Source organism: Quercus suber, unplaced genomic scaffold, assembly GCF_002906115.3.
Source record: "Quercus suber isolate HL8 unplaced genomic scaffold, Cork oak 2.0 scaffold_649, whole genome shotgun sequence".
In the NCBI taxonomy this organism is placed as follows: domain Eukaryota; kingdom Viridiplantae; phylum Streptophyta; class Magnoliopsida; order Fagales; family Fagaceae; genus Quercus; species Quercus suber.
Window position 1 is genome coordinate 34040 of NW_027070090.1, and position 19815 is coordinate 53854.

A 19815-nucleotide genomic window follows, 5' to 3' on the forward strand; every position below is an offset into this window, starting at 1 on the left:
CTTAATTATTACTTCTATTGATCTTGGACAACCTGTCCAATGTCCATTAAATCAAAATTTCAAGCCATTAAAAGAAAAGAAAACTTTTTTCTAAAATATAATTTTTATTTTTAAAAAAAACAAAAACTAGTTAGCTAAAATTACAAAACCATGAGTTTGGTGCAGTTCTCAGGGGGCCCAACTTTTGGACATGGTCTTCCATTAGAATGATGATAGGACTGCGACAAAAATTTCCCAGCTAGTGGCAAAATTTCCAACTAAGCCTCTGTCCCACTCATTTTCTTTCGGTGCAGAAGGGGCCCAACATGTGCTCTTGATAGTATTGGTTGCCTTTTCTTTGCATTATTGTACCAAGAAAATGAAAAAGAAAACTAAAGATATTCGTCTTCATTAACTCAGTCCTCTTTCACAGCAACATTACTTTCACTCACACTTCATCACTTCAAGCCAATCCTCTCTTAGCTTTCCTCTCTCTCTCTCTCTCTCAGCATTCCTTTCAGCCACTAAGAAGAAATGGCCGAAGCAATCCTCTTTGGTCTTGCACAGAAAATGATTGAAAATCTGAGCTCTCAGACTTTCCAAGAGATTGGATCACTCTGGGGTGTCGAAGGTGAGCTTGAAAAACTCAAGGACACTGTTTCCACAATCCAAGCTGTACTTCAGGATGCAGCGGAGCAGCAAAGTCATAACCATCAAGTCAAGCACTGGCTCGAAAAGCTCAACGATGCAGTTTATGACGCAGATGACCTGTTGAGTGAGTTCTCAACTGAAGCTACAAGGCGAAGCATGGTGAGTAAGAATAAAGTTGCAAAAGAGGTACGCACTTGCTTTTCATGTTCAAACCCACTTGCTTTTCGTTATAAGATGAGTCGTAAAATAAAGGCAATGAGGCAAAAACTAAATGCGATAGCAGAAAACAGGAAAAACTTTCACCTGAAAGAATTCCATGTAGAGACAAATGATGTGAGTAGGAAGAGGGAGACTCACTCTTTTGTTCCTGGAGAAGATGTTATTGGAAGGGATGAGGACAAAAAGAATATCATAGACCTGTTATTTGACTCTAATGTAGAAGAGAATGTTTCGGTCATTCCCATTGTGGGGATTGGGGGCTTAGGGAAGACTACACTTGCTCAATATGTGTACAATGATGAGAAAGTTCAAAAATACTTTGAGTTAAAAATGTGGGCATGCGTCTCTGATGTCTTTGATTTAAAAATAATTATTGAAAAAATAATAGCATCTACTTCTGGTAATGCACCAGTTGGAAACCTTGTAATAGATCAGTTGCAATGTCAACTTCGTGAAAAAATTGATAAACAAAAATACTTACTTGTATTAGATGATATATGGACTGAAGATCCTGAAAATTGGCGTGAATTGAAATGTCTTTTAATGGGTGGTTCCAAAGGCAGTAAGATTATAATAACTAGTCGTCTTAGATTGGTTGCAGAGATTACACACACAGTTTCACCATATTTTCTCAAAGGTTTGTCCGAAGAACAATCTTGGGTTTTATTTAGGCAAGTGGCATTTAAAAAAGGGCAAGAGGCCAACAATCCTAAACTAGTGAAAATTGGAAGGGAGATTGTAAACATGTGTCAAGGGGTTCCACTTGCTGTAAAGTCCATAGGAAATGTGTTATACTTCAAGGAAAAAGAGTCTGAATGGTCATTCGTGAAGAATAATATAGAAGCAAATGTAACTCAGGGGAATGAAATTTTACCAATTTTAAAGTTGAGTTATGATCATCTCCCATCACATTTAAAGAGTTGTTTCACTTATTGCTCTTTGTTTCCTAAAGATTATGAGATGGATAAGGAAACAATAATACAACTATGGATAGCACAAGGGCTTGTCCAATTATCAAACAAAAACCAACAATTAGAGGATATTGGTGATGAGTATTTCAAGGATTTACTTTGGAGGTCTTTCTTTGAGGAAATAAATGTATATGGAGACCCAAAATACAAGATGCATGATTTAATTCATGATCTTGCGGAAGCTGTTGCAGGCGAGGAGTGCAGGCTTGTTAGTTTTGATGGCAAAAATATTAATGAAAAAAATCATCATGTATCATGTCCATCTTATATTGACTCATCTTTTAGGGAAACTTTAAGCTTGTTGGTTAAAGCGGTCAAGTTACGTACATTTCTTCTAATATTTAGGGAGATGTACTCCGGTGCCTTGGAGGAGTCAATGTTGAATACACTTACATTGAGTTTCAGGAGCTTGCGTACGTTAGATTTACATGGATTGAGAATAAGAAGAGTGCCAAATTCTATAGGGAAGTTAATACATCTAAAGTACCTTGATCTTTCTTTTAATGATATTGAAACCCTCCCTGATTCAATTACTACACTATTGAATTTGCAAACACTAAAACTCAATGGTTGTCGATTTCTTAAAGAATTACCCAAAAAGTTTAGAGAATTGGTTAGCCTCAAACATCTTTATAATTCTGGTTGTGATCATTTGAGTCATATGCCTTGTGGATTAGGGCAAATGACTTCACTTCAAACATTACAATTATTCATTGTGAGCACCTCCTCCCACACTGGTGGATTAGGCGAATTAAAGGAGTTAAACAACTTGCGAGGAACATTAGAGATCTCACATTTAGAACGGTTGGAAGAAGCTAACTCAGAATCCATTGTTGTGAATTTAAGGGAGAAGCAACATCTTGAAAAATTGATATTAAAATGGTATCATCAAGATCAAGTAGATAATAATGAAGATGAGAAGTTATTAGAAGACCTCCAGCCACACCAAAATCTCAAATATTTGGAAGTGTATCATTACAAGGGTGTGAAATTTTCAAGTTGGGCCTCTTCTCTCACAAATCTTGTTGATTTAAGGATAGAGAATTGTAAGAGATGCTGATATCTGCCACCATTGTCTCATCTCCCCTCTTTAAAATCTCTATATCTTGACAGGATGAATGATTTGGAGTACATATCCGATAATGATATGAGTAAAGAGGTTCCTGCTTCATCCACAACATTATCAACACCGTTCTTCCAATCTTTAAAGTCACTCACAATAGAAGAATGTCCTAATTTGAAGGGATGGTGGGGGAGAACAGGGAGGGATTTAGTTGCAACAACATCTGCGTCAACACCAGATCATCAACAAGATCAGTCTCACAACTCACTGCCTTTATTTCCTCTTCTTTCTTATTTGTGGATTATTAATTGCCCTAAAATGACTTCCATGCCCCTGTTTCCCAATCTCGAAGAAGAGCTATATTTAAAGAATGCCAGTTCGAAGCCTTTGCAAGAGACAATCTCAATGAGTTTTTTAGTTCCCTCTTCCTCCTCTTCATTATCCTCTTCTTCTCCTCTCTCCAAATTAAATGATATGACTTTGGATTCTATAGAAGATATAGTGTCTCTTCCGGCTCAGTGGGCACTATATTCTCTCAAGAAACTAATAATTAAGAATTGCCCTAAACTAACCTCTTTGTCTAAAGCGGTGCGCAATCTCACCTCCCTCTGTGAGCTAACAATTGGCAATTGCGAGGAGTTCGATCCATTAAGAGACATGCATGATGATGGCATGGAATGGCGATGCCTCATTTGCCTTAGTTCTTTAAGTCTCAAAGGCATTCCGAAACTGAAGTCTCTCCCTGTGGGTCTTCAATGTATTTCCACCCTAAAATCCCTCGCCATTTCAAACTGTCCCAATTTAATGACTTTGCCTAATCTGACATCACTTCTTGAGATTAGTTGTCTCACTTCTTTACGGCGGCTGTATATTCGAGACTGTCCCAATCTCACAACACTACCTGATAATGGTTTTCTCAAGTCTTTACAAGAACTGGAAATTCGGTCTTGTCCCAATCTCACAACACTACCTGATGATGGCTGTCTCAAGTCTTTACAAGAACTGAGAATTGTGTGGTGTCCTCAGTTAGAGGAAAAATACAAAAATAAAATCGATAAGGATTTCCCTAATTTGGAAATCAAATGGAATTGGTGGTGAGACCACAGCAGCAAACGGCTCTACTTCGTCATCTGCAACTGCCACTCCCCTTTTTCACTTGGTACGCATTCTATGCTTTCAAAAGAAACTGAGCTTTTTACAATTATATTCTCTATGTTACGTTGATTTCCATATATTTAATTAGAATTTGTCACTTTTTCGAATTCTATTCTTTATAGAAACAATATTATATATATTCAGCCCTGTTATAATTGAATTGGTATTTTGTTTAGGTTTTCTGGTAATAAAAAATCAGAGACTTTTATTTATTTATTTTGGTATTTTGTTTAGGTTTTCTGGTAATCAAAAATCAGAGGTTTTCTTGTTAAATTTTATTGATCTTGCAGCAACTAAACGGTGTATTGCTTCGGATTTCTACTTTAAAGCGTTATTATCATAACTATTAATATTATTGTTTTAAAGTACATGCTTTGTATTCTGTTAACAGCTTCATGGGGATAATTATCTGAAGAATTTGAATAAGTTTCTAGGGCAATATGGTCATGGGATAAATCACTTGGATACTTTCAAGATTTGGGAAGTTGATGCAGCTAAGGTATTCAGTTAGATTCATTTATAATCTAATGATTATTGAATTTTTTGGAACAGCATTGGGATTTCCAATTTGTGTTTATCAAAACAATGGTGCTTGAGTTAATCAATTTGCTTTCAAATAAATCAAAAAATGTCTAACAATTGGAAAAAATGAGCAGGGGAGGTTTGGCCTTACACTGCTCAATTTTTTTTTTTACTTATCAAAAAATTGTAATGTTTTTGACTCTTCTCACTTTTGAAATTGGATGTAGAATAATTTGGAAACACAGAATGAAAGGAGGTGTATGTATCTGGGCATATTAAGAACCATATGAAAAAGTGCAACAAGTCAACAGCTAAGGTGATTATCTTGTTTTGGGTTCATTCTTTTTTCCCTCACGTAAAATTTTCATTCTAGATATGAATCTCATACTAAGAGGGAACCCAAGAGGGAAGATGCATAAATCCACATTTGTTTGTTCATTCTATTGATTTTTATCTTTATATAAATTATAAAATGACACTTTTTCTGTTGCGTTCTTTAGGGGAAGTACACTCGGGAAGGCAGTACTCAATTTCAATCCCTTAACTTCTTCAGAAAAGCTACACTCTCTTGTTGTTTGATGGTCAGGGGAAGCATTGGGAACCCCAATTTCTTTCCTCGGAGCCATTCCTTTTCCTGTCCCCCGCCCTTGCATAGTGCTTTGCTTCCAGTTCTTTGGAAAAATCAACTGACTTCCACCCTTGTCATAAATTCCATACATCACACTAAATAGATTGAAGTCTGGCACTTGTTGATATTTTCATAACATCTAGTGAGAGATCATTATTTGACAACCACCATCTAGGAAGCGATTTTATATTCAGGTATATATTATTTTGTTTGCTTCAACTCTTTATTATTACTACCTATTTATATCAACAAACAAAATATCCAGATATGGTTTTTTGGGTTCTTACATAATTGCTGGTTTTTGTTCACTGTATAATGAGAACTTAGTTTGGATTAATGCATGGCTTCTGATTTTGAGTTTAGACATGCAGAAGTGCTGTGATAGATTTTACTTTATGCACAATATTTGGATAAAAAGTTAGGATCAATAAAATAAAAATATAGAGTTATACATAAAATAGTTTGTCATTTGAAAGAGGAGAAAAAAAATCAATTGAATTCTCACATCGAATGTGTAGTCCTTTTTTTGTAAACCAAATTGACATGAAACATAATATTAGAAACTTTGTTTTATGTTTTTTTCCTCACTTTTTTGGAATGATTCCAGGCAGAAATTGGTGGGAAATGGTCCAAGACTGCTCGAATCCTTAATTGAATGTATTTAAGAAGGATGTTCTCGTCCAATATTACTACAGGTCCATTCATCTCCTCTAAATTAAGTTTTCTTTGTTGATAAATTATCCAAATTCCTCTTGTTTTCCATCAATTAGAAGTATAATTTTTGTGCAGTGTATGGAATATAAAAACAGACCAGAGTTTGTGATCTCCAAAGTGAGTCGATACTCCAATTATGTAAGCCTCTAATGAAAAGTTGTTGAAAAATCCTTTTTTTTTTTTTTCTTTCATTTGTATGCTTATTTTCGTATGTTCTGAAACTTATTTCAGGTAGTTTGGCATGGATAAAGATCACAACTAGGTGTTAACAGAAGAGTTGTTCCTTTTCAAGAATGGCTTGATTATGCTCGCAGCTAATTCCTTGGATATTTGACAACTCTTTAATGAAGCTATTGAAAATTTTCAACCTAAACAGGTAATTATTTCAACTCACTATATTTATTTCTTAATTAAAACAAGTGGGCCACGATTCTCAGTTTGTAGCTTTAGTTTCTGTAACTCACTTCACTCTGTAACCATATGAATCATAAAATGAGTAATAAAAATCATGTTCTCTACAATGCAACTATAAATTTTTATTTACTTTTATCTCAGTAAATTGTTATCTAGGAACTGGGAAGGGAAAAAAAAAAAGCTTTTCACTTAGGTATATGCTTCATAACGCCAATATTATTGAGAAAAAAAATCTTGAGATCTGGTCAGTTGATCAGAGGGATTTAACGCCACTACTTTCTTACATTCGTGCATCTCCTTTCTAAGTTTGCTTTGAATTTACCAAATACTGACTCTCTTCATTCATCCTTTTTGTTTCAGGTTTAGTGAATTTATCAGTTATTGAATTTTGTATGTAGGAACTTTGAATTTGGAAACAGACAATTTTTAGTGAATTTACAACAACTACAAGAAGATAAATAGGTGCATATCGCACTCCTATCTTTATATATCTTATTACATAGATTAGGTTACAGGGTTCACTTGTTTTGAATTTTTGGAAATTTGATTGCAAGATAGTAGAAATAGTATTATTTTCCTATCTTTTCCTTTTCCTTAAGTTAATTCTCAAACTTATTTTTGATAGGTTGAATCAGATGAAGACTGTACCTTGGTGTTAGCAACAAGATTACTGCCTATCTTCAATTAAAGTTCAATTTCAGGGTGACTGGTTCTTAGACTTTTCAGCCACCCTCTGTGAAACCTATGCCGATTGCAAACATTTATCTTAGTGTAATTGTTTCAATAACAAAACAAGCTTGTGATGAATTTTTTTTTTTTTAATGCTTTTCAAATTGGAACCCTTTTACCTATATACATAACTGTACTTTAAAGCATCCATATGAACTTAATTATAAGAATTATCTTGAGAAATATTTTATAGGGATTAAACATCTAGAATATGCCAATTATCAAGAAGAATCAGATAATCTGAAGAAATTTTTGTGAAACCTAATGATGGGATGTATTGCTTGGATAGTTTCAGGATTTGAGAAGCTGATGTAGCTAAGGTACCAGTTAAACTTGTCTATAATCAAATATTATGTTTGATCATAATCAAATTTGAAGAATCCTGAGTTGTGACGTGTAAATATATAAAGAATAGGTAATGAACCTTATATGCTTCTGTTATGCTTTTCCTAAGCAGTTCTTGAGGCTGGAGACGGAGTATTTGAGGTACGTCCTACTTTGGCTGACACTCATCTAGGAGGTGATGATTTCGACAAGGTTGAAACAAGAGAAATTAGTAGATCTTTAGCTTATATTCTTTGTTTTCTGATTTATTGTTAGCTGTTACTAACTTACACCCTTACACCCTTACATAGAGACTGCTGAGAAAGCGAAGATGGAGCTGTCATCTCTGACTCAGACCAATAATATTAGGTATGTGGCTGTTTCTATGCCTTCTTTCTTTAAGTTGATCTCTCTCTCTTTGCCATAATCACAGAGAAAAAGCATTTGCTTTTCCAGTTTACCTTTCATTATCACCATTCGGATGGCCCAAAACACATTGACACCACACTGACTAGTGTCAAATTTGAAGAACTGTGTTCAGATTTGTTAGACAGGTATGCCTTTCGACAATTGAAATTATTAGTCATATGTAATATGATTGTATTATTATTATTTTTTTATCTCCATCACTTCAGTTTTCTTTCTTTTGATTTTGAACTCTCTTTTTCTCTCATCTGGTAGTCTAATTGCCTGCTTAAGTTCACTGGATTACAACTCATAGGCTCTGAGTGCTAGTTGAAACTTCCATGAGAGATGCAAAGCTTTCCTTCAAAGATATGGATGTAATTCAACTTGTATCCCAGCTGTTTAGGAGCTGAAAAATATGGAAGAAGTTTCTGTTCTTGAGGCTGTAGTTCAGGTTTGTCCTTTTCTTGTTATTATGTAATTCAAGTTATTATTTTTTTGTTACTTTTATTTCCATACTGGTGTTTTTTTTGTTGGAGAAGTTAATGACATTGTGCTCTTGGATGTCTCACCATAGAAGGACTTGAAATTTTGCAAAAGGAAGACCAAGGAAAAGAGGGATGCCATAGACACAAAGAATCAAGCTGACTCAGTTTTGTACCAAACTAGAAGAAACTAAAAGAGCTGGAAGACAATGTTCCTAGCTAGACAAGGAGAATGTAGAGGCTAAAGTGAATGAAGTCATGGATGCCATCTTTGGTGGTTCTACCCAAGACATTAAAGATGCAATGGCTCTCCTGAATCAAGAAATTATGTAACTGTGGTTGTCAATGTTGATGTGAATTTGAATTGGTTCAGAACCTTAGGAACAAGTACAACGAGTCCATGGCTTAGGTGATTATCTTGTTTTGTGTTTCATTCTTTTTTTCCCTTTGCGTACAAATTTCATTCTAGATATGATTCACATTTGATTGTTCATTCTAATGATTTCTGCCTTTATATAAACTACAAAATGACACTTCTTTGTTTGGGTTCTTGAATTATTATTTTTTTGTTACTTTTATTTCCATACTGGTGTTTTTTTTGTTGGAGAAGTTAATGACATTGTGCTCTTGGATGTCTCACCATAGAAGGACTTGAAATTTTGCAAAAGGAAGACCAAGGAAAAGAGGGATGCCATAGACACAAAGAATCAAGCTGACTCAGTTTTGTACCAAACTAGAAGAAACTAAAAGAGCTGGAAGACAATGTTCCTAGCTAGACAAGGAGAATGTAGAGGCTAAAGTGAATGAAGTCATGGATGCCATCTTTGGTGGTTCTACCCAAGACATTAAAGATGCAATGGCTCTCCTGAATCAAGAAATTATGTAACTGTGGTTGTCAATGTTGATGTGAATTTGAATTGGTTCAGAACCTTAGGAACAAGTACAACGAGTCCATGGCTTAGGTGATTATCTTGTTTTGTGTTTCATTCTTTTTTTCCCTTTGCGTACAAATTTCATTCTAGATATGATTCACATTTGATTGTTCATTCTAATGATTTCTGCCTTTATATAAACTACAAAATGACACTTCTTTGTTTGGGTTCTTGATTTTGAATAAACAGAGTAATATCAATAACATTCTGGTGAATGATCATTATTGACAACTGCCCTCTAGGAAGCTGTTTTATATTCAGGTATTTGTTATTTTGTTAGCTTTAACACCTTATTATTACTGCCTTTTTTTATCAACAGACAACAATATCCAGTGTTGTTTTTCGGTTCTTACATTATGTCTGATTTTTGTTCATTGTACAATGATAACTTAGTTTGGACATGCAGAAGGGCTGTGATGGATTTTACTTTAAGCACGCTATTTGGATACAAAGATAGGATCAATAAAATGAAAATATAGAGTTAACCAATTGAATTCTCACATCAAATGCATAGTTCTTTTTTTGTAATATCACTGTATTTGTTTTATCTCCACCACTTCAGTTTTCTTTCTTTTGATTTTGAACTCTCTTTTTCTGTCATCTGGTAGTCTACTTGCCTGCTTAAGTTCACTGGATTACAACTGCAATTAACTTTCTCATAGGCTTTGAGCACCAGTTGAAACTTCCTTAAGAGATACAAAGCTTTACTTCAAAGATATTGATGAGGTAATTCTACTTGCATTGTGATTTCCAATTTGTGCTTATCAACACTATGGTGCTTGAGTTAATCAATTTGCTGCCAAATCGAACAAAAAAGTCTAATAAATATTCCAAAGTCAACAACAAAAAGGGGAGGGTTGGCCTTACTCTGCTCAAATCATAATGTTTTCATATATATATATATATATACACCACAAAAATGTTAATTAACAATCTTAATCCTTTTTAGTAACTCAAATTGTAATGTTTTTGACTCTTATCACTTTTGAATTGGATGTAGATTGAATTGGAAACACAAAATGAAAGGATGTGTATATATTGAGGCATATTCAGAACCATATGAACAAGTGCAACAAGTCAACAGCTAAGGTGATTTCTCATTTTGGGATCATTCTATTTTTTCTTCACATAAAAAAAACAAGTAGAGCTCTCTATTTCTGATATTGTCTATTTTAATACTTATTGGAACTTGCACTAACTGTTGAGGCATCAATACTTATTTTTGTCTCTTTTATATCCAGACTGGTGTTTTTTAGCTGGAGAAGTTATTGACATTGTGCCCTTGGATGTCTCACTGTAGAAAGACTTGAAACTTTGGGTGGTGTAATGACAGATTATCCCAAGGAAGACAACTTCACCAACTTCCAAGTCAGAGTTGTTCTCCACCGCAGAAGATGGACAGACCAGTGAAGAGATTAATGTCTATCAGGGTGAGAGAGTGGTATTTATCTCTCTGAAAAAGGGGTGAGAGAGAGTTCATGAGGGACAACAAATCCCTTGGAAGCTTTTGCTTAGACACCAAAACCGGTGCTAGCACCATCACACAAAGTGATGAGGTATGTATTTGCAAAAACTGTTGTTTTGAAGAGAATTTGGTTTTTATTCAAACTAGATATAGCAAGTTTTAGTTCTTCACAGAAGGCATGAATTAGAATCTGGTGGTTGAAAATGTTGTGGCTATAGATATTATTAGAACGAGTTTGAATAAGCTTGAAACCCAAACTATCTTAGCTAACTATAACTAATTTATCTATTTGATAAATAACTAATATATATATATAAAGAAAAATTTACACCATTTGTGGAATATGCTGCTTTCTTATATTGGTCTAGAACCATAGCCATTGGCAGTGGCTGCAAATTCCCTTCCAACCCCCCCCTTGTGTGGTTGTCTATTTTTCTTTTATTCTTTTTTTTCCTCATAATAATTATTTGTTAAATCTTTCTAAAGTCATAATATTTTTATAAATAAAACTTATGCAGGAGTGCCATCTGGATACTCTTTCCTGCAACAGTCAATCTATAGTCAACCTAGCCAACTCGGTGTTGGGTTGCTTCTGCTATAACACTCGGGATCAATTGGAAAAAAGTTAACGGTGATGATATGATCAATGCAGATTTCACAAATAGTGAGCTACTCTTAGAACTTCAATTCTAACCGTGCATACTTGCATATTTGTGTAATTTTTATGTTAGTTTGTATTGGCTATGTTGATTTGTAATTTTGGAAAGTATGATGTGTATATTTTCAAGTGTGATTTAGAGAATGGTAGTTTTTAATGGCATAGGCAGGAGCTTTAGTCTCTTCTATGGCACAAGCAAAGCAAATTTCAAGTCTTTTGCCAATATTGCTTATGCGCTTGTCACCTTATCAGTTTTTATGAGCTCAAGATTTCTATGTAAGGAGAAGCCTGTGAAACCAATGGTACCGGGGGGTTGTCATTTGCTGGTCTCCATTGTTGTTTATGCTATATCTCAAGCATTAGAATAGAAAGAACGTTGGAGATAATTCATTATGGGTTAAAATATAATCAAGTTTTATCTTCATTCTCATTCTTCCATAAAAAATTCAAATGTTCTTCAATTGGTATTTTCCTTCAATCTTATTAAGTTTTTTTTTTTTTTTTTAATGAAAGGACAAAAAAAAAAAAATCGAAAGCATATTTCAAAGATAAACTTTCATTCATTCCTAAAATAGTCTTGATTCTATTTTGATCCCTAAAATATGCATTCTGTTACACATAAACAAAAAACATAACAAAAATAGATAGATGGGCATTATAAATTTTCAAGAACTAGAATAGAACCTTTTAAATTTTAAGCGAAAGGAATAAAATATAGATTATATTTCAAGACCTTAAAGAAATTTCTTTTTTTGCCAAAAATTATATATTAGTCAAGACTTTAAATTATCTACGTTCATATTATTTTCATGTCTAGAATTTTATACAAGTAAGAAAGATTAATGTTTCTATTATATATTGCATCTAATTGTTCAATTGAAACTCTTAACATTTTTAAGCAATTAAGCGAGGAGAGAGTCATGGAGGAAGCAGCTACCTACGCATAGCTAGCCCCTAGTCTTTCATGTATAGCAACACCACAAAAACAAGTGAGACAGGGAATGAGAGTGAGATCATGCGAGATGAGAGGGTTTTTGGGTTTTTTTTTTTTTTTTAATTATAAATATAAAATATCCAAATTTAAATATAGTTAGTTATTGTTAGGTCCAGTCCAGTCCTTTATGGGACCTGGACCAAAAACATGTATGTATATATGTTATAAAAGGACAACAACTAAAGAATATACGACGTCGTAATACAAGTGTGACATTTAGTAATGCACGTGTTCAGCACGTGGGACCTATAAACAACGTCGTGTTCATGGTCAAGAGATGTATTCATGTTCTCTTTTCTAGGTATTAATGTATTCATGTTCTTTTTTTTTTTTTTTTTTTTTTTTCTTTCTTTCTATACACTATAAAACATTTATAAAATATGTTCTTTTGGATATACATCACTATCAGTTTCTTTAAAACTTTCTCCCCTCTCCTCATGTGTGTGTGTGTGTTAAAATACTTAGTATTTTAAAAAATAAAATAAAACATGGACATGAACTTATAGCTTATAAGCATATTTTTGTACACTAATTAGTAATTGATGATTACAATGCTACATTTTGATACACAATAATATCTAGTCCTTGTTAGGTTGCATATATGTGTACACATTTTAAACGAAATAGATACACAATGTAGCAAACTATTAAAATCCCAGGTGCTAAACAAAATAGCAATCAATGTAAAAAATAATTTCAAAACTATAATGAAGATATAACTAAATCTCCTATGGTTCATCCAAGGCAGGTTTCTTCTGTCACTTCAAAAAAAAAATGTTCATAAATTATCCCTCTGGCCTTCCATGTATTCAACAACTCAAAAGACCTATCAGGATGGTAGACTTTGGCATTACATGTTAGATTCAGCTTAGAAGCATGATCTTTCACAACCTATCCAATGCTCACTACTACTATTTGAGAAGAACGTTTCATTGAAGCGAAATCTAAAACCATGAGAGAAAAGAAAACTATTTTTCTAAGATCTAATCTATTTTTTTAATTAAGAAATTAAAAAAAAAAAAAAACCATTGGTTAAAACTACACAATAACATATATGCCCTTTTGTAGAAAAAATTTGTAAACTAACGATATGGTGTTGGTCACTCCTGGAGCAAGGCGAAATCTAGAGTCCAATCCCAATCTAAATAAACCCAAACTTATTAAATATAAAGTGTAATTTATTTTTTTCATTTCTACTATCAAGTTTATTTTTATGAATTTGTACAATGCTTTTTTTATCTTTTTTTTTTTTTTTTTTAATTTCAATTTGTACTACCATATACCTTAAAATGATCCTTGAATTTTGAGTCATTGTCTTTGTCTCCGGGATTTTGAAAATCAGTGCTCTGTTTATNCCCCCCCCCCCCGTTTAAGTTCTAACTTGTATACAGGCTGAAAAATGCTTTAATGTCCTCATTTTTGTAACTTCAATTTTTTTTTCTTATAATTTATATTGTGGCACAAGGAGCTTCTCTTTTTTTTTTTTTTTACCCATTTCAATGATGCTACAATGTTCTACAAAGAACCTATATCTTTCTTTTCTTTCTGAAATCTCAGCATTTCTAGCATCTATGTTTTTCGATTAATAAATGAATAAAAATAAATGGAAACGTTCACATTTTATATAGTAACCTAATTATGTTACTAAACCACATGTTTGTATGTACAAAATAAAAATGTTGCAGGTGGATGGGATGGTTAACGAAGTTGAAAATTTTGCAAAAGGAAGACAAGGAAAAGAGGGATGCCATAGACACAGAGAACAAGCTAACTCAGTTTTGTACCATACTAGAAGCAACTAAAAGAGCTGGGAGACAATGTTCCTAGCTAGACAAGGAGAATGTAGAGGCTAAAGTGAATGAGGTCAAGGATACCATCTCTAGTGGATCTACCCAAGCCATTAAAGAAGCAATGGCTGTCCTGAATCAAGAAACTATGTAACTGTGGTTGTCAATGTTGATATGAATTTGAATTGGATTCTCTATTAGCTTTTTTTGGATTGACTTCTTTGCATGGACGGCAACTATTGTTTAGCCTGAATTATGTTAGAGTTGAGAGAGAACTCTTTGATATAGAGTTATTTGGGTGTATTGGGGTTTGGGTTTGTGAGAGTGGTTCTACACCATCTTTGTACTCTCCATATTTGTTAGTGAAACTTTCTCCTTGTCACCGCCCGTGATGTAGCCAAAGGCCGAACCACGTAAATTCTTGGTGTTCTCTCTCTTGTGTGGTTGTCTATTTTTCTTTTATTCTTTTTTTTCCTCATAATAATTATTTGTTAAATCTTTCTAAAGTCATAATATTTTTATAAATAAAACTTATGCAGGAGTGCCATCTGGATACTCTTTCCTGCAACAGTCAATCTATAGTCAACCTAGCCAACTCGGTGTTGGGTTGCTTCTGCTATAACACTCGGGATCAATTGGAAAAAAGTTAACGGTGATGATATGATCAATGCAGATTTCACAAATAGTGAGCTACTCTTAGAACTTCAATTCTAACCGTGCATACTTGCATATTTGTGTAATTTTTATGTTAGTTTGTATTGGCTATGTTGATTTGTAATTTTGGAAAGTATGATGTGTATATTTTCAAGTGTGATTTAGAGAATGGTAGTTTTTAATGGCATAGGCAGGAGCTTTAGTCTCTTCTATGGCACAAGCAAAGCAAATTTCAAGTCTTTTGCCAATATTGCTTATGCGCTTGTCACCTTATCAGTTTTTATGAGCTCAAGATTTCTATGTAGGAGAAGCCTGTGAAACCAATGGTACCGGGGGGTTGTCATTTGCTGGTCTCCATTGTTGTTTATGCTATATCTCAAGCATTAGAATAGAAAGAACGTTGGAGATAATTCATTATGGGTTAAAATATAATCAAGTTTTATCTTCATTCTCATTCTTCCATAAAAAATTCAAATGTTCTTCAATTGGTATTTTCCTTCAATCTTATTAAGTTTTTTTTTTTTTTTTAATGAAAGGAAAAAAAAAAAAATCGAAAGCATATTTCAAAGATAAACTTTCATTCATTCCTAAAATAGTCTTGATTCTATTTTGATCCCTAAAATATGCATTCTGTTACACATAAACAAAAAACATAACAAAAATAGATAGATGGGCATTATAAATTTTCAAGAACTAGAATAGAACCTTTTAAATTTTAAGCGAAAGGAATAAAATATAGATTATATTTCAAGACCTTAAAGAAATTTCTTTTTTTGCCAAAAATTATATATTAGTCAAGACTTTAAATTATCTACGTTCATATTATTTTCATGTCTAGAATTTTATACAAGTAAGAAAGATTAATGTTTCTATTATATATTGCATCTAATTGTTCAATTGAAACTCTTAACATTTTTAAGCAATTAAGCGAGGAGAGAGTCATGGAGGAAGCAGCTACCTACGCATAGCTAGCCCCTAGTCTTTCATGTATAGCAACACCACAAAAACAAGTGAGACAGGGAATGAGAGTGAGATCATGCGAGATGAGAGGGTTTTTGGGTTTTTTTTTTTTTTTTTAATTATAAATATAAAATATCCAAATTTAAATATAGTTAGTTATTGTTAGGTCCAGTCCAGTCCTTTATGGGACCTGGACCAAAAACATGTATGTATATATGTTATAAAAGGACAACAACTAAAGAATATACGACGTCGTAATACAAGTGTGACATTTAGTAATGCACGTGTTCAGCACGTGGGACCTATAAACAACGTCGTGTTCATGGTCAAGAGATGTATTCATGTTCTCTTTTCTAGGTATTAATGTATTCATGTTCTTTTTTTTTTTTTTTTTTTTTTTTCTTTCTTTCTATACACTATAAAACATTTATAAAATATGTTCTTTTGGATATACATCACTATCAGTTTCTTTAAAACTTTCTCCCCTCTCCCTCATGTGTGTGTGTGTGTGTTAAAATACTTAGTATTTTAAAAAATAAAATAAAACATGGACATGAACTTATAGCTTATAAGCATATTTTTGTACACTAATTAGTAATTGATGATTACAATGCTACATTTTGATACACAATAATATCTAGTCCTTGTTAGGTTGCATATATGTGTACACATTTTAAACGAAATAGATACACAATGTAGCAAACTATTAAAATCCCAGGTGCTAAACAAAATAGCAATCAATGTAAAAAATAATTTCGATTTTGAAAATCAGTGCTCTGTTTATGAATGAGCTTAGACACTAAAACCGGTGCTAGCACCATCAGACCATGCCAACTGATGAGGTATGTATTTGCAAAAACTTTTGTTTTGAAGAGAAATTGGTTTTTGTTCAATCCGGATATAGCAAGTTTTAGTTCTTAACAGAAGACATGAATTAGAATCTGGTGGTTGAAGACGTTATGGCTAGAGATATTATTAGAATGAGTTTGAATAAGCCTAAAACCCAAACTATCTTAGCTAACTATAATTATTTAATCTATTTGAGAAATAACTAATATATATATCAAGAAAAATTTGGACCATTAGTGGAATTAGTTGCTTTCCCCCTTTGTTTTTGTTCTAATTTGTATATAAACTGAAAAATGCTTTTATATCATCTGATGTTTTATATCATGAGAAACTATTACTTATTAAAAAAAAGCTTATATTGTAAATCTTTATCTCATTCTTTTTTTTTTTTTTGACAATTCTTTATCTCATTCTTAAAAAAAAGAAAAAAAATTATTTCTATATATTAAGAGGATTCAAAAAGTTAATTATGCCTCAAAAATACCCCTAACCTAATTAGATAATCTTTATTCTTAAAAAATAAAAAATATGGTTATAATTGTAATTCAATAAAATTTATATAAAAAAGAACTACCAGAAAAACTTTCTTTTCCTAAAAATTAGCACACTTTCATTTTAAATATATCTCACCCACGTTAGATATATTTAAAAATAAATAAATAAATAGCACACACACGTTGGATAAAAAGGCTTAATTTCTTTCAATTTGTAGGTTAGGTTGGATTAGATTTGTAGTATATATTTTCAACTCAATCCAACCTTTGAGTTGAGAAATCTTGAAGCTAATCCAATCCATGTTACCTTTAAAAGCAACCCAACTTGGGTGAATTGGGTTAGTCTCACCTGTGAGACCTAATAAAAATAATTAGGTTTTTATTCAACAATTCATGTCTTTTAATTAATTAATAATTACAACAATTGAGCCTAATATATTCCAGTTTCTTCAAAACTAAGTCTCAAAATACCAAAATAATTTAAACTAGAACACATCAATTTTAAACTAAATCCCGAAATCCAAAATCCAAAATAAATCAAACTAATAAATTAAAAAAATATAGTTTTTTAAACTATTAATAGTACTATTGATTGAGTTAGATTGCATGGGTTAGAAATATTACCAATCCAAATACGAGATATTGGGTTGGGCCAAATTAGCATTCTCTAGTTCTCTTTTACTACCTTCTAATCACCAAGAGATTTTCTATTTTCAATCTTAAATAAAAAAATAAAAAAATCTGTTTATATATATTTTTAATCTTTACTCTTCCCAATCTTGAGCTTGAACCATGTCACACGTGCGAAACGAGAATACTAGAAATAGTTCAAAGTCCCAACTCCCAAGCTTTCGACTTTCTAGGCGCTTCCTTACTGTTCCTTCCAAAAATAAGCAAACCCAGAGCATTCCAGAAGTGCCCACATGGATATCTCTCTCTTATTACAAAACCCAAAACACTCTTTGCATTATCACACAAACACAAAAAGTTCAAGTCTTTGCAAATAGCAAACCCAAAAGAAAAAAAGAAAAATGGCAACTTTAACACCAACCCATATCCACTTCTATCCTTCGTGTTCCCATAAGCCAAGCAAAAACACTTGGTGTACCATAACTAGCTCAAGAAACTTGTTCTTGGGTCAGCAACCAAAAACGAAATGGAGTAGTTGTAGTAGTAGAAGGAGGAGGAGAAATGGGNAGGAAAAAAGTCAATGAACTCTGCCTTACTCCTCTCATAAAAAAGGGCTATGGTTGAGATTTTTCAACTGGGTTTGCATGTAACTTATAAATAACAAAACAAATCCAATAAGAGGAGTAACAAAGCAATTGGCATACCTGAAACATCAAAAGTACCACCTCCAAGGTCAAAAACCAGAATGGTCTCATTGTTTTTCTTCTCAAACCCATAAGCAAGCGAAGCTGCAGTAGGTTCATTGATTATTCACAGAACGTCTAACCCTGCAATGCGACCTGCATCTTTCGTAGCTGTCCTCTGTGAATCATTGAAGTATGCCGGCACTGTGATCACTGCTTTACTCACCCCATCATTCAGAAACTTGGATGCATCCTCCACAAGCTTCCTCAATACCTGTGCAGAAATCTCCTCAGCTGCAAATTGCTTGCCTATGGCCGGACACTCGAGCTTCACATTGCCATTTTCGTCCCGCACGACCTTGTATGACACCTATATTGGAATATTGGAATAATGGTTAAATGATTAAATTCACACTAGTTTATCATAGTATCAAACAATTGATCCAAAATTCCTATCTCTAATTAGTCAACTACTAGTTAAAATATTATAAAGATTAAGCTTTTTCAACAAGTAACAGTTTCTCATGATATAAGACATCAGATGGTCCAAATTCAAATTATCTCGAACATACTAATAATTAAATGATTTTATTAAATATTGTCTATCAGATATCTGAACATGTGATAGCATACTAATGGTTATAAGAATATAAAATTATCAAAATTTACCATTTAAGTGATAGTTTATTATGATTGCATAACAAGTAACATCTAATCCAAATTCATATCCTATCTATAATCTACTAGTATTTAAATGATTTAACTCACAATCATTTATAATAATAATAATAATAATAATAATAATAAATATGTTTGATTCTCCCCCCCCCCCCCCCCCCAAAAAAAAGAAAAAAAACCATTCAAGATTAATCTAAAAATTGGGTTTTGATCAAACAATACCAGAACAAGTCATGGTATCCAACAAAGCAATTTTAAGTTCCTGCCTCCAAATAGCATAATAATACTTGAAAGATCATTAAAATTCACTTTATAAGCTCTAGTGCACACTAATCCAAATACAAATTCTGTCTCTAATCAACAAATTCTGCCTCCAATTTACAAATGGTCAAATTAAAATACTAACTTTACAGTCTAAACTTATAATAAAAGTGATAAATTTACCAACCTGCTTGGCCTCCTCATCAACTTCAGACATCTTCCTCCCAATAAACCTTTTGACAGAAAAGAAAGTGTTCTCAGGATTCACCACAGCTTGTCTCTCAGCAATTTGCCCCACAAGCTTATCACCATTCTTGGTGTACGCCACCACAGATGGTGTCGTTCTCTGCCCCTCAGCATTAGTCACAATCGTTGGCTTCCCACCTTCCATGGCTGCCACTGCACTGTTGGTTGTCCCCAAGTCAATACCAACCACTTTCTCACACACCACCACCTTGTTGTTCCCATTTCTCCTCCTCCTTCTACTACTTTTTTTTTTTTTTTTTTACTT

General features: G+C 33.1%; 3 protein-coding genes across 12 annotated transcripts in view; 2 read left to right on the forward strand and 1 right to left on the reverse strand.

Moving 5' to 3' along the window:
* The first annotated feature begins 339 nt into the window (after positions 1–339).
* LOC112036463 (putative disease resistance protein RGA4) lies at positions 340–8214 on the forward strand. Of its 10 annotated transcripts, none has more exons than XM_065765722.1 (13): positions 340–4042; positions 4430–4537; positions 4788–4876; positions 5061–5382; positions 5796–5883; positions 5978–6040; positions 6134–6278; positions 6715–6778; positions 6942–7087; positions 7239–7582; positions 7681–7738; positions 7826–7923; positions 8051–8214. In XM_065765722.1, the coding sequence occupies exon 1, from the start codon at positions 514–516 to the stop codon at positions 2878–2880; it is 2367 nt and encodes a 788-aa protein (XP_065621794.1). In that variant the 5' UTR covers positions 340–513; the 3' UTR covers positions 2881–4042; positions 4430–4537; positions 4788–4876; positions 5061–5382; positions 5796–5883; positions 5978–6040; positions 6134–6278; positions 6715–6778; positions 6942–7087; positions 7239–7582; positions 7681–7738; positions 7826–7923; positions 8051–8214. The 10 variants fall into 10 exon arrangements, with proteins under 10 accessions (XP_065621794.1, XP_065621796.1, XP_065621800.1 ...); XM_065765724.1 differs by having other exon boundaries at positions 7503–7582; XM_065765728.1 differs by having other exon boundaries at positions 7503–7565.
* Positions 8215–8868: 654 nt separating this feature from the next.
* LOC112036471 (stromal 70 kDa heat shock-related protein, chloroplastic-like) overlaps positions 8869–19815 on the forward strand; it is a 38481-nt gene continuing 27534 nt past the window's right edge. Inside the window, 4 exon segments of the mRNA XM_065765735.1 lie at positions 8869–9221; positions 9381–9452; positions 9800–9917; positions 10192–10280. The gene's annotated coding sequence lies outside the window, so the exon portion shown is untranslated.
* On the reverse strand, positions 18260–19791 carry LOC136064230 (stromal 70 kDa heat shock-related protein, chloroplastic-like). The gene is made up of 2 exons (XM_065765732.1): positions 19492–19791; positions 18260–18735 (listed from the first exon to the last, which is right to left on the reverse strand). The coding sequence occupies exons 1-2, from the start codon at positions 19693–19695 to the stop codon at positions 18493–18495; spliced, it is 447 nt and encodes a 148-aa protein (XP_065621804.1). The 5' UTR covers positions 19696–19791; the 3' UTR covers positions 18260–18492.